General features: G+C 37.7%; 1 protein-coding gene across 1 annotated transcript; it reads left to right on the top strand.

Moving 5' to 3' along the window:
* The first annotated feature begins 3831 nt into the window (after nt 1-3831).
* On the top strand, nt 3832-12294 carry tnfrsf1a (tumor necrosis factor receptor superfamily, member 1a). Its single transcript, XM_072679562.1, has 10 exons — nt 3832-4021; nt 5304-5415; nt 5552-5678; nt 7298-7426; nt 7560-7706; nt 8022-8103; nt 9256-9326; nt 10323-10477; nt 10802-10910; nt 11024-12294. Exons 2-10 carry the CDS (start codon nt 5350-5352, stop codon nt 11311-11313), a joined length of 1176 nt encoding a protein of 391 aa, XP_072535663.1. The 5' UTR covers nt 3832-4021; nt 5304-5349; the 3' UTR covers nt 11314-12294.
* Nucleotides 12295-13770: the final 1476 nt, after the last annotated feature.

Here is a 13770-nt window from a genome sequence, read left to right as displayed (position 1 = left end):
TACACAAAAGAGCTCTTGTGCAAGACTTAAAATACTACATTTACCTTCCTTTGCGACATCATAAAATTATTAGTTTTTCTGGATGAGACCAAACTTTGTAAATGTACCTTGTGAATGTAAATTGCTGGTGTAGTTAGATAATAAGACTTGTCATTTTCTTTTCCTGCTCAATTTGTGTAAACTCAGTGTAATGTAGTCCTCTGGGCCCACCACAGTGCACACACTTTTTTACTGTAACACAGCTTTATCAACTTCCTTCATCGATTGTTGGTTTGTAATCACAGGACCACAGGACCAGTCTAAACCAAGCAGCAGCACTGATGTGTAAAAAACAAAACAAAACAAAACAGCAATGCTGATGTGTCCAATACACTCATACTTTCTCCATAGTCTCTTTACTGCTGTGCAGTTGTATGGAAATGTAAGGAAAATACCCAATTACCACCTCCTCAGCCAATGAGAGAAATAAAAAATGTATCCGTAAGAAAGTTGTGACAACTTTGGGTGTTGGATGGCAAACCCTGTCCAAACCAGAGATAATATTCTGATGTGATATGATATTAAGTTCTTACATGTTTAAACTATTTCGTTTTTTATATTTTTGTACAAACAAATATAGAGCAATGTTACAAAATACATTTTTAAAAACTCTTCCCTTATTTATTGTTTTATTTCTTTACCCCTTAACCACAAATATTACACATACTTGCCAAGACAAAATGTTTGGGCACCTGCTCAAACATGTTTCATCAACCTAAATGACCAACAAAACGTGCAGAAAAACACTGATCCTTTGTGGCGGTAAAGATCTGTAGTATTAAGTGAGTGATTTATTTGGAATTATTTATAGTAGGACAGAAAATTGTACACCATTATACCTGCAGTATGCACACTTCACTAGTGCAAACTTTGTGGTAATGATCCTGTTTGCTTAGTGGTCAACTTCTTAACCTCAGAATCACTCCTAGCTGGATAGTTGTATGTGGCAGACCACAAACAGACACACACACCACACAAAAGGTATCCTTAACTATGAAAATGTGTCCGCTCAAAAAAAAGGTATCCTTAACTATGAAAATGTGTCCGCTCTTGTGAAATGTCTGTGCGATATCAGTACGGAGAGATGTTTGAGGTCACATGGGATGTGGAAAGATTCGTGCTGTATATCAGGATGTGGCTTGTGAGTTCAGGATGTTATGTCGTCATCTATTTGAGCTCACATGAACTCACACATGCACAATAAAACTCACAGCCTACAGCTGAATCCATGTACATTATTTACACGGTTCTTTACTGTTATGAATACTGAGACTATATTAATTATATTATATTAAAATGAACCCAACACCATATTGGAAACACCTGTACATCTACTCCTGTATGCAATTATCTAATCAGTCAATAGTCTGGCAGCGGTTCAATGCATTATGTAATGCAGATATGGGCCAGATATGGGTAAAGTTCACATCAACTATTGAGTGTGGCATGATTGCTTGTGCCAGATGGGCAGGTTTGAGTATTTCTATTCCTGCTGATCTCCAGGATTGTTTATGTATAACAGCATAATAACAGTATAATTGCAATGAAGACAAAAAAGTCCAGCAGGAGGAAACTTGTTGGTGAGAGAGGTCAACATAGAACTGGTTGGAGCTGACAGAAAGGCTACAGTACAGCACTATGTGCTCGAACCCCTAATAATTAGAAGAGTACAATCTAGCATGTCAAGTAACACATGAATAAGTTCCACAGTCATTATGTAATTCCTGACTTAATATGCTTACAGAGGGTTACAATGGAAGCCATCTGACTTCAAAGAAGTACAACTTCCTGAAATCACAGATTATTTACATCACCAGCATATCCTCAATGTGCACTCTCTTATTATGCTGCAAATAGCAATAGGCCTTATTGACCAATATTCACTTCCTAAGTATTCTCTTAATTTTTTTCTTGAGAAAAGTCCTAACAAGAAGTCTGCATGAGAGAAATTGAAAAAACAACAGGGAATGTCAGACTCTTTCATAAGAGAATTGGATTAGAAAACTGCATCTTCCTTCAGGAGTGACATTTCATCTTAAGAATGGTTAGGGAATAAGGCACATTAAGCTGCTATAGTTTTCTAGTTTAGAATAAGTGGGTTCTAGTAAACAAACTCATGATGAAGAGCTAGCTGCAAAAATCACCACATGTAAGCCAGGCACCTAGTGTCTTGTGTTTGTGGTTCCATTGTTTGACTTTCCCTGACGACAGGCCACCCCAGCTCAGATAAAGCTATTCACTATTTGCCCCCTGCATACATTAGAGGGGTTGACAATCTGTGCCTTAACTAGGATCTTAAACCCATCAGATATATGCAAGAATTATATGCAAAACAAGGTTGCAAGGTTTTCAACTGTAGATAGGCACTGCAAATGTAATGATGCGCTTTGTAGCAACTGCTACTGTCCCCTAGCATTGGGCTGTGGAGCAATGTGGAACTGTGTTCTCTGGAATGATGAAACTCCATCCAATACTTTTGAGAAGTGGAGCTGGAGTGGAGTTTGTGATCTGAAACTAATGATCCAGCATTTGTACCTGACCTCACTAACATTCTTGAGGCTGAATGCACTCAGATCCTCAGCAAAAGAGGAGTAAAGGCTCCCCCAGACTTCATTTTTCTCAATTGCTTTGGAAGGTTTTCTAAAACACTGTTGAGATCTTTACGTACCGTCAGCTGGTTGGTTTACATTGTTCAACAAAACACCTTTACCTTTACAAATGACAGAAATCCATCCGTAATGACAATGAATGTCTTCAAAATGAAAAAAACAAACAAACAAAAAAACACTGCATTATTGCTTTATCAGAGTTGCTAGAGAAGAATCAGTGCAGCTCTAGGACAAATAGTCTCAACTCTGAAATCAGACCGCCTGTGTAAACAATCTGAGCTTTTCATTTGAAGTTTATGAACAAAACAATTGAGAACAAAGGTGAGAATAATGCAATTACTGTTAAAAGCCTTTGCTCTGGATTAGCAAACTGAAAATATCCAACTTAATGGATGACATGGTTGTTTATTTGCTGATCCAGTGCAAATAACAAAACCTACAGTTTGAACTTAGCAAGCTGAGCTGCTTACATGAATAAGAGGTTAGTAACTTATTAATTATTAACTGAAATAAAACTTTATTGCTAAAATATAACAATATATACATATATAATTTAAGACATACCTTGTTCTCTCCATTTTAAAAGCTCATAGAAGAGAAAAGTGATTCTCAGCAGAGCATCAGCACATGTTTCCACCTCATCATCCTCTTCTCTTGCCAAGTCTCAAGGAGCTCTCAGTTCTCGGCCCTGCCCAGCTCCTGTTAGAGTGAACCTCAACTTTGCCTTTTTCACCAAGTGTCCGTGTAACATCACAAGGTTTTTAAGTAGGGACATAAACATGTATATATATATATATATATATATATAAGGTAATATATAGAATCGTATCACAGTGTATTATGTCAAACTGTGCTGAACTGATTCTTGATTAGTGTGTAAGCCTGTGGCTAGTGTCTTAACAAAAGGAATAAAACATAAATGATAATACAGCCTTGGTTTCGGAAGACATGTTGGATGAGCAGGTATCTACCAGCTGCAGTCTTCTTCTGCTGGCACTCTTTTTGCAGCATCTTCAGCTGCACTGAAATGAGGGAACTAAGCTGAGTATCATTGTGGAATTTGTGGAAAAAATATGAAAAGCCCAGGCCTGACTTCACACCCGCCTGCTGGAGGCTATGTGAACTCTAGGCTTTCGCTCTTGTGGACATTTCGAGGTGGAGCGCTTGGTGTGACGCAGCCCGTTTCCCGTCACAGGCTGCCTTCCGTTTCTCCGTGGCAGCGAGGAAAATGGACTTCTTCGGGTTGTTTGTTGTGTTTTGTTTTTTAATGTAATTTCTGGCGTCTGTATTGTGAACGCATGGCTCCAGCAGTCCTCCTTCTGATGGATCCCAGTGACCGCAGGTGAAGTCGAAGCTCCTTTCAGCCGCATAAGGTAACTTTAACCCCACTGACGGAAATCAGATCGGTATCGTGAGCTGTGGGCGGTGAGGCGATATCGAAAGTTTAAAAAAAATGTGGAAAAATATCTGACATTTCATATTATTGTTCGTGGTTTGGTTCTAACGTCAGGGCGGCTGCGTCGACATTAGCAGTTTGGGACTTTGTAGCCTACTTGTCGTAACTGTTGGTTGAATTCGCCTCATTTGGAGGGGTTGAGACAGTCTGTACCGTAATGCCCTTTGCTTAAAATGAAACTTGCGCAAGATTTAAGCAGAAGGGGAAACTGCTTCGAGAAGAAAATGTCCTTTCCATATAGCTATTTAACTCACACATGTTCAGTGACAGATAGCTGTAAAGTATCTAAACTGCCAGTCCAGTTGCCAAGTATGAATTCAGGTTAATTGGGTTGACACTGATTTTTTATTTATTTATTTATTTATTTATTTATTTAATTAATTTATTTATTTATTTTTTACTGGCAAAAATCAGGATCTTTGTAGCTGCTATTAGTCATTTAAACTGTGGTCATTTTTTATACATTAGCTATATAATTGACTGAATTTACACTTCTACACTAGATGCTTGAACATGTCTGTACACATTCGGTTGCATTTAGCCTCAAGAGCACTAGTAAGTCCGGTACTTATGTTGGATTATTAGTTCTAGATACCACACAAATACCACTCTAACTCATGTCAAGAGTAACGATGAAGCTCTACCGTCCCAGAGAATGCAGTTCTACTGCTCCACAGCCCAATGCTGAGGGGCTTAATACCCCTGTAATGGTGACTTAGGCTCATGTGTGCCTCCTCTAGACCCCCCTTCCTTTTTCTACTGGTTCTTCAGAGATATGCAGGGTACTTAGCTAGTGTACTTACTATGAGTATTTGTATACCTTCGGCATTGTCCTGTGGAGCAGCAGAACTGCCTTCCCTGGAATGATAGAGCTTCACCGTTATATCTTGACATGAGCTGGAGTGGTATTTGCTATCCAGACGACTTACCCAACAATAGAACCTGACCTCACTAAAGCTCTTGTGGCTAAATGCAATCAAATCTTTAAATAACAATGCAGCTGGTTCACATCAGTTCCTTTACATATTCTGCACATATGTAGCAACATCTAAGAAACATCTGTTGTCATTAACTGTGAAAAGCATCAACACACTGCTAATCTCTCTTAACCTGATGCTTCATCTAGCCTGGACAGACTCTAATATTGAGATGTGTCAGAAATCACTCACTTCTCACCACCCCCTTGTCCTTGTCCTCAGTGTTGTGTACTCTCTGATGGAGTAAGAGAGAAAGCCCCATGCTAGAATGGATGCTGGGCACGACAGACGCAAATGGAGGAGGAGTTGCATGCCATGTGTTTTGATTCTGTTGGTAAGAAGCCACTTATCCCTAATGCCATGCACTGATTGTGAAATTGATTTACATAAAGCTTAGCATGTTTAATGTTCTTTGATTTAATGTTCAACACTCCCCTCCCCCTCCTCCTCCTCCTCCTCCTCCTCCCCAGACTCTTTTATCAGGAGTTGTGGCACAATATGAAAACAGTCCTGGACGCAACACCAGTGAATCAGGACCTTGTGCAGATAATGAGTACATGAATAAGGATGGGATCTGCTGTGACAGGTGTTCACCAGGTATAGTGAGCAAGAGTCTGGGCATGACATTAAGGAAATCACTGTAATGGATGTGACCTGTGTGAAGAAAGTATTCCTCTTGCCTGGGGCAATGGCAGTTCCAGAGAAATTGAGCAAGAATTTAGCAGGCATGGAGTGTTAGCTTGCAGTGTAGGCTGATTGTTGTTTGACCTGTTTGTATCCCTTTAACCTCTACAAATACATTTTAGCCCTCTATAAATACATTTTACTGTATTTGTATTTAATTTATTTAACATTTATGGCTAATTCAGGTAGATTAAGGTGGCCCGGTTTCATAATTATATACATGTCAGTCAGCTGTCTATCAGCACCAGCCCTGGCACTGATACAGTGGCATAAAAAACAAAATTGAGCATCCAAGGGCAAAATATTCTGTTACTGTAAAGAGCTAAGCAAGCAAAATATGATTTCCATGCCCAAACCTTCTGCTTGCACTGCTTGAGGTACTCCATTATGGATTTTGAGGTGTGCTTAGAATCATTATCTTGCTGTAAAAGCCATCCACTTTTCATCTTCAGCTGTTTATGGATGTGATGTTCTCTTCTGGAATTTGCTGGTATTTAATTCATGTCATTCTTCCTTCTACCAGTGAAATGTTATCTGTGCCACTGGCTGCTTAACAGTCGGAAAAATGTTCTTTTTATGACGTTCTGCATCATTTCCGTCTCCAAACATATATTTACTTATTGTGGCCAAAAAAATGCATATTCCTTTGAAAATGGGTGACACTGAATTTTGTGGTGAGGAAAGCAGGACATTTCCGTTGAAATTAATCTTCCATTAAGATTATATTTATGCTGGTGTAGAGCTGTGGACCACCACTCCAGAGTCTTTCTGAAGGTCGTTAAACAGAGGGCTTGATTTGCCTGTCTAGCATTCCTACAAGCAGTTCTCTTGGAAAGTTTTCTTGAACTGAGAAAAGTTGCAACCCATAAATACATTTCACTTTGTGGGTAACAACCCACTGAACCCTAGGTTTATTATTCAGTTATTGGATTTAATGCAAACTATTGAGTGAAGTTTTTGGCAACCAATTACTTTAGCATGTCTTGTGGAGTCCCACAGGGTTCTACTGTAGAGCCTATAACACTGATGTTAAATATGGTTCTGTAGTTGTGAGAGTAAATAACGGGTGTAGACAAACATACAGGGTCTAAGGATTTAATTATTTTAATTTTTAGAGCGCTAGGCAGCCGCTTAGAGAAGCCAATGGCTGCTAATTGTTGGGACAAGGTTTGAGGAGTCACAGTATTCCTAAAGCTGTGAAAATTGCATCACCTGATTATGTTTGTGAACAAGACTTAGCCCTAACAAGCTGATTAAGGTCTGTGACCTTAGTAAAAGTTATCTGAGATACCTTTTACCCAATTGTTTGCATGGCAAATCTTCTCAAAAATGATACACTAATCCTGCTTAATATGTTGAAAATAAAATGTTATGCCTTAAATTTTGACCAGGGGTGCCCAAATGTTTGCATGCCACTGTATCACTGTATTCATTTCAAATGTTGCCTATCAGTGTCATTTGGAGCTCACTCCACCTGCTGTTTTCAATGCCAGATTTAACTAATGTGACTCACTGTACCTCTTGGTCCATAGGATTTAAACTGACGAACGAGTGTGCAGGAAAAGGTCTGAGGTCCAGCTGTGAAAAATGCAGCGAGGGGACTTTCCTAGAAGTTACCAATCACTTCCGAAATTGCTTCACGTGCCTTAAATGCAAGCAATGTAATGTCATACCCTTACATATGTTATGTTAAATTTTTCACATCTGTAGGATTTTAAATCAAACAGACTGATCTCACCACCCTCCTTCTTCTCACCTCTCTTTTTCATGTGTGCATACATCCCTTGCTAACAGATGAGGAAGAGATATCAAAGTGTACACACGAGAAAAACACAGTGTGTGCATGTAAGCCTGGATACTACAGATCTGTCATAAATCCTGTTACGTCGTCATGTAGGCTCTGCAAAAAGTGTGGCAGCGGAGAGAAAGAGCGCAGAGAATGTAAGTCTCTCTTTTTACTATATTTCTGTCTGCCTCTCTCTCACACACACACTCTCTCTCTCACTCACATTCTTCCTGTCTCTCTTTCTCTTTCTCTGAAATGAGATGTTTGAGTGACTCAGCAGCTAAAGCATAATGTGCGAACTTGTGCAAGTCACACACACACACACACACACACACACACATACACACACACACACACACACAGTCATATATACTGACAGCTGTCGTTCTTTGTGTGAATGTTTGTGAACTCTCTGTATGGCCGTATTTGTATTGTAATCTGTCTGAGTGATGTTCCCATGTTGTGATCAGGTGGCGGGGAGAAGAACACAGAGTGTGAATGTAAAGCTTTACATTACCGTGTGGGAAAGAATGTCTGCGCCCCGTGCAGAAAGTGAGTCATGTGGCATTGATGTAATAAATGAATCAAACTAGGGCTTTCTCTATCGGTTATTGTAATTAAACAATATACCCTTTAAAAAGGAGCCAAGCAGTGAGGAAGGTTTTCAAATATTCCAAAAATAATTTACTACAGAAATGTTTAAATTGCATTGTTTAAAAGTATCATGTTTTGCTTTTTGTGAAAGTGTGAATGTTTTCCAGTATTTTATTTATTCTAATGTTTACCAGATGAACAGACAAAATTACCCAGTAGTCATACACCTTTAAATACTATAAAAAAAAAGTTACTTTACCTTGGAATTACAGCTTTAAAATCATGTTAATTTTATATTGACTTGTAATGGGTAGAACCGCAACTGCACTGTGTAACTTTGGAGGAGCTGCACAAGACCTCTGACGAGAATTGCCTAACGCTGCTTAACACTCTTCAAATGAAAGGTGCTACTAAGGGTTCTTTTAGCAATGTCATAGAAGAACCATTTTTGGAAAAGAGATGTGAAGAATCTGTTAAAGGTTTAAAGACGTTTGTGTCAAGATGCTTTACTATGACAAAGGTTCTTTACACTTTTAATACTTTAAACTATAATGGCATCAAAGAACCCATTGTAACTCCTACATGTGTAATATAATATTTAATGTAATATATTTTATATTTGTGTAAAATCCTGTAATATCACTCTACCTTTTCAGCCTACCTGCTTCTTTCACTATAGCTTGTCAATAAATGCATGAGTACAGCTGCCAAGGAGGAAGAGGGCAAAGCTTGGTTTGCATTTTTAGCAGTGGTATAAAAGTGAAATACACTCCTCAACTGAAAGAAACACACAGTTGTTTAGCATTTTTTAAGTTCTGACCCTGTCCATAATATGCTTAGACAAATGTGTTTTGACATAATTTGAAATAATTACAATAAAATATTGCCATCTTGCTCAGCCCTAATTTAAAACATGCAATTACTGTACATAATAACTTATATAACTTATATCACTTATATCACAGTTTACTTAATGAACATCTTCATCACGTAGATACACTTACAGGTTGCCCTCATCTAATGGGTTTAGTAAAATCTGATTAGAGTATAGAAATGGTAAACCTTTAATAAAGTATTAAATGATTAGCAATTTTTGTTTTTCTTTTCCAGCTGCACTGAGGAATGCTTTGACCTGTGCCCTACGACCCCCATAACTCGTGAACTTGCCCCCCCTACACCAGGTTTGACTCTAAACACTTCTTCTGAGGGGATGGATTCTAGTCTTCTTTTTTAACTAGTATAGTGTTCATGGCATGAAATTATATTGTTCAGAAGTTTGGAGTCACTCTTTTCAACATGAAAACAAATTTGGTGGCAATAAATCTATAATAATGTATTAGTTTTTTCTGTTACTATCACAGGATAGAATTAAAAACTGGGGATCAAATCCAGGGCAAATAGCTATAGATAGATATAAATAAATATAAGTTGATAATTTACCCTTTCAATCCTAAATGCTTGTATGTGGACTTCTTAAATAATTACCATGTATTGAATAATTAGCAGGTACTGAATCATTAATACTTATTGAATCATGAATACTGAATCATTAGTAATTGTTAAATAATTAGTAATTACTGAACACTTGCTAATTATTGGATAACTAGTATGTACTTAGTTATTTGTAGGTACTAAGTAAGTAGGCACTAAATTAGTAGGCACTGCATGAATGCTACTTATTGAATAATAAGTAGATACTTAATAATAGGTATGTATTGAATATCGGGAGTAATAAGAGGTTGATAATATTTTGATATATACAAAAATATATATTTGAAAAAGTGAAGTCTATTGTATTGGTGCTTGTAGTATTTTAGTGTATGTTGTTGTTATTGTTATTATTATTATTATATTAATATTGCTAACGTTTGAACAATAGAGTAGGCTTGGACTGTAAATGTGTTTCTTGTCTCCATAAGCCCGTTAAACAAAGCAAACATCTCAAATTAATCAAATTCAGACAGAGAAACATGATGAATAATCAGTGGAAATTTCCTGCAAAATTCAACCTAATTCTAAAGTACTTCAAAACTTGATTGCTGAGTCATTGTTTGAATCACTGATTGCGTTTTGTCTCAAGTTGGCCAACTTGTGGTTTCCTTCTGAAGCTTATAGAGCAGAATACAGTCTTTTTTTTACATTTACCCCATTAATGACAAAGTTCTTTTTGTCTTCAGATTCTCAGCCAGCCATAGTAATCATCCTGGCTGTTGCCCTGGCTGTAGTTTTGGTCGGGGTGTTTTTGACTGTGGTAATCCGACGGTGCAAAAAGAAGAAGAGAACATCGCTCAGCCCAGAATCACCTGACTCTCAGAAATACGAGACCAAACAGGTACTGTGAATGCATGGTGGCAAACAAACTCTAGATTATATTGAAGTGTATGTGAAATGTGTAACTTAATAACAATTAAGCATTTAACAATTGAGCATTTAAAAACCATTGAAATATATAACTCTGTCTTCAGTCCATATACTTGTGACCAGTGGGAATATATGGATTAAAATGTACATTATCCCACAATCTACCTGGCAAATAGCCATCGCTGATTCATTGAGATGTCAGATTTTAATCTGTTTTGGGTTGTTTTTTTCATTTGTTAATTGGTGTATATAAGGATATTGACATGTAATGTGTTTTTATATGTACCGCTTGCAGATCTCAGTGATCACGACAAAAAGTAATGAAGATGCTGTATTGACCAGCCACTGCACAGAATATGAGCAGGACCAGCTGCTACCAGACTGTGTACCCAGAGAGATCAGAAGTATGTGTGTTGCTTGTTCACACTGTGGTTATCGTTGTTAGCATTGTTACATTGTTGTCTGACTTTCTTTTAACAAAGCCCCTCTCTCTCTCTTTTTCCGTCTCTGTCTCTAGCTCATGAATTTATCTACTTTGTGCTGGAGGTAGTCCCCATCAATCGTTTTAAGGAACTGGCGCGGCGGCTGAACGTTTCCGAGCAGGACATCGACAGAGCAGAGCGAGATAACCGTGCGTTTGCCGATGCCCAGTATCAGATGCTGAAGGTTTGGAGTGATAATGCTCCTGGAGGAGGGAAAAACATTTTGCCACGCCCACTCCTGCAGGAGTTTGTAGACAGACTAAAGGACATGAATTTGAACGGTTGCGCAGAGAACATTGAGAACAAGTACTGCACGGAGGCCTAAACGTTCAAACTAAGACACATCACGACGCACGTGAGCTGTACACTCACATTCATTTCCACACAGGCCCACAGCGATACAGTGCCTTATATTGGCTTTAATGTATGCAATGGTGGGTGGCGCAATACTTTAGAGATGAAAAAACTTGGTAAAGCATCATTGTGCAGGGCTTCTGTAATGTTTCTGCTTTCTCTCTTAACATGAACTGTACTTTTGCTTTTTGGACATTTGAAACCCTGTCGAATTCCAATCACCAGCTAGAGTTAATCAAACTGCACTGAGTGGAAATAACCGAAAAGGGCTTAAAACGTAATTTGTGACACGTTGCCTTAAGCTCTCAGATACACTCAGGTTCTCACTTCAGATGCTTTCTCTACTGGGCTGAGTGAAGGACTCTTGAAAGGGGGGTATCCGGTTAGTGGTGTTATGACAAATATGGTCTGATCAGTTCTCAGGATCGGCTAAATTGGAGACATATCGGCCAATCAGATACTTTGGCTGATAATCAGAATAAATTTTGTTTTAAATCTTTCATTTTAACTTCTGCAAGCACACTAAACCTGCAAAGACTATTAGCTTTTGTAAAAATATTTTGGAACCAAGTGCTTTTTTTTACTTGTATTGTATAAAAATCACACTAAGTGTTTTATTGTTTTTTTTTATTATGTGAAATCAGTTTATGTATACTTTTCACTGTGATTGTTTTTGTATTGCATGTACAAGTGCCTGTCAAAATAATGGACGTACCACAATGAAATGAGGAATAACACATAAATTGTGGAATTCCATAAACGCAAATGCTTCAGAATTAGTGTGGTAGCAGAGTTAACTTAAGCACTTATACTAAGTGTCAAAACAAAAACATTGCATCATAGCATTAATGCTTAAATCTGAAAGTGTTTATATTCCTAAGAAACCATGACAATTTGTCAAATGTTTTGTATTCATTTGGCTTTTTTTTAATAAAAGAAAAAACAATAAAAAGCAGTACAGATAAGAAACATACTTAATTGAAATTTCCCAGGTGTCTAAAACTTTTTATATATATAGTTAATACACTAAATATATTGTGTTTATTGAGTATTATATTTAATACACTATATTTAATACACACATGCACACACACACACACATATATATATTTTGTATATAAATAGTGTGTGTAATTGTTTTACACACACTCAACAGATAGTTATTAAACCAAAATGTTCAAAAAGTTCACAGTGATTATAACAAGAAGTGAAAACTCTTACAGCACTGAATCATCTGCTTCCTCAAACCGCTTGTCCAAAAAAAATCCAGTTTCAAGCTGCTTACACAGAAGTTCACTTTATGATGTTTACAACGTTTAGCTTTCCGCAAACAAACATTCTCATCACTGTCCTACACTGTAGTCATTTGTAATAAATTGTACTACACAATAATACTAAAGAGTGATTTCGAAGCAGTTTGGTGATCTGGCCTGTTTTAATTAGTGCTGTGAACACAGATTTTACTTTTATTGGCCATGTGTGCATTAGTTCAAATGCACGATCAGTCTGATTTTTGGTCAGACCATTCACTCTGACCACCCCATCCAACCCCTACCAGACAGCCTTGGTTAAAAAGATAAAGCCGTTATATTTACCACTTTGATATCGCACTCAAAACATGAGACAAATTTGTTAGACATTTCATGCATAGTTTATATAACTATTGAGTAGTCATCCTTAACTTCCTGTTTCACTGGAGTATAAACATGAAGAGATATGCAGGCAAAACACCATTGGTCATCCATCAACAGAGGAAGCACCATAGAATACACAAATGAAATAAGATTATGGGTTGTTGACCTTGGATGAAAAAGACAAAGGGTGATTCAAGAGGCAGAACTTCCTTCCCCCTCTCTTTTGGAGACCTGCAGGGAATGGGTGTATTATGGGATCATCAAAAGAAATCCCCAAAACTACAATGAAAGATTTTGTTGCAAAATGCATTAAATGCCATCATTTTTTGTTTACCAGTGAAATACGATTTAGGGACTGAGCATTACAGACGTAATAAATCCTGCATGGTCAGTGCCGTACAGTAACTAAGGTGCCGTTCTCTATCTCACTATCATTAGAAAAAAGAAGGATGCTTTTTATTAGGTTAAATGCGGGGTGGTAATATCTTGTGTTTTTAAAATAAATCTCATTAATCAGACTCCACCATCCACAGGTTGTCATATGCATAAGCATGAAACTGACAGGGGCCCTGAAAATGTATTAATTGAGTGTTTTAGCTGAATGTTTAGAGAGTTGGGGCCCAGTGTAATATCTTTTAATGAGGCCCAAAATCAGTGCCAGGATACACACTCACACAGCCATGGCAGTTCGGGGTTAAGCGTCCTGCTCAAAGGAACCTCAGTCACGTCCTCGTGGTTCAGCGGATGGAACCAGTCACAAGGCCGTTTTTCGGTTAAACAGATGAACCACTTTT

This window comes from Salminus brasiliensis, chromosome 5 (genome assembly GCF_030463535.1).
Source record: "Salminus brasiliensis chromosome 5, fSalBra1.hap2, whole genome shotgun sequence".
NCBI classification, from domain to species: Eukaryota; Metazoa; Chordata; class Actinopteri; order Characiformes; family Bryconidae; genus Salminus; species Salminus brasiliensis.
This window is presented reverse-complemented; position numbering and strand designations above follow the sequence as displayed.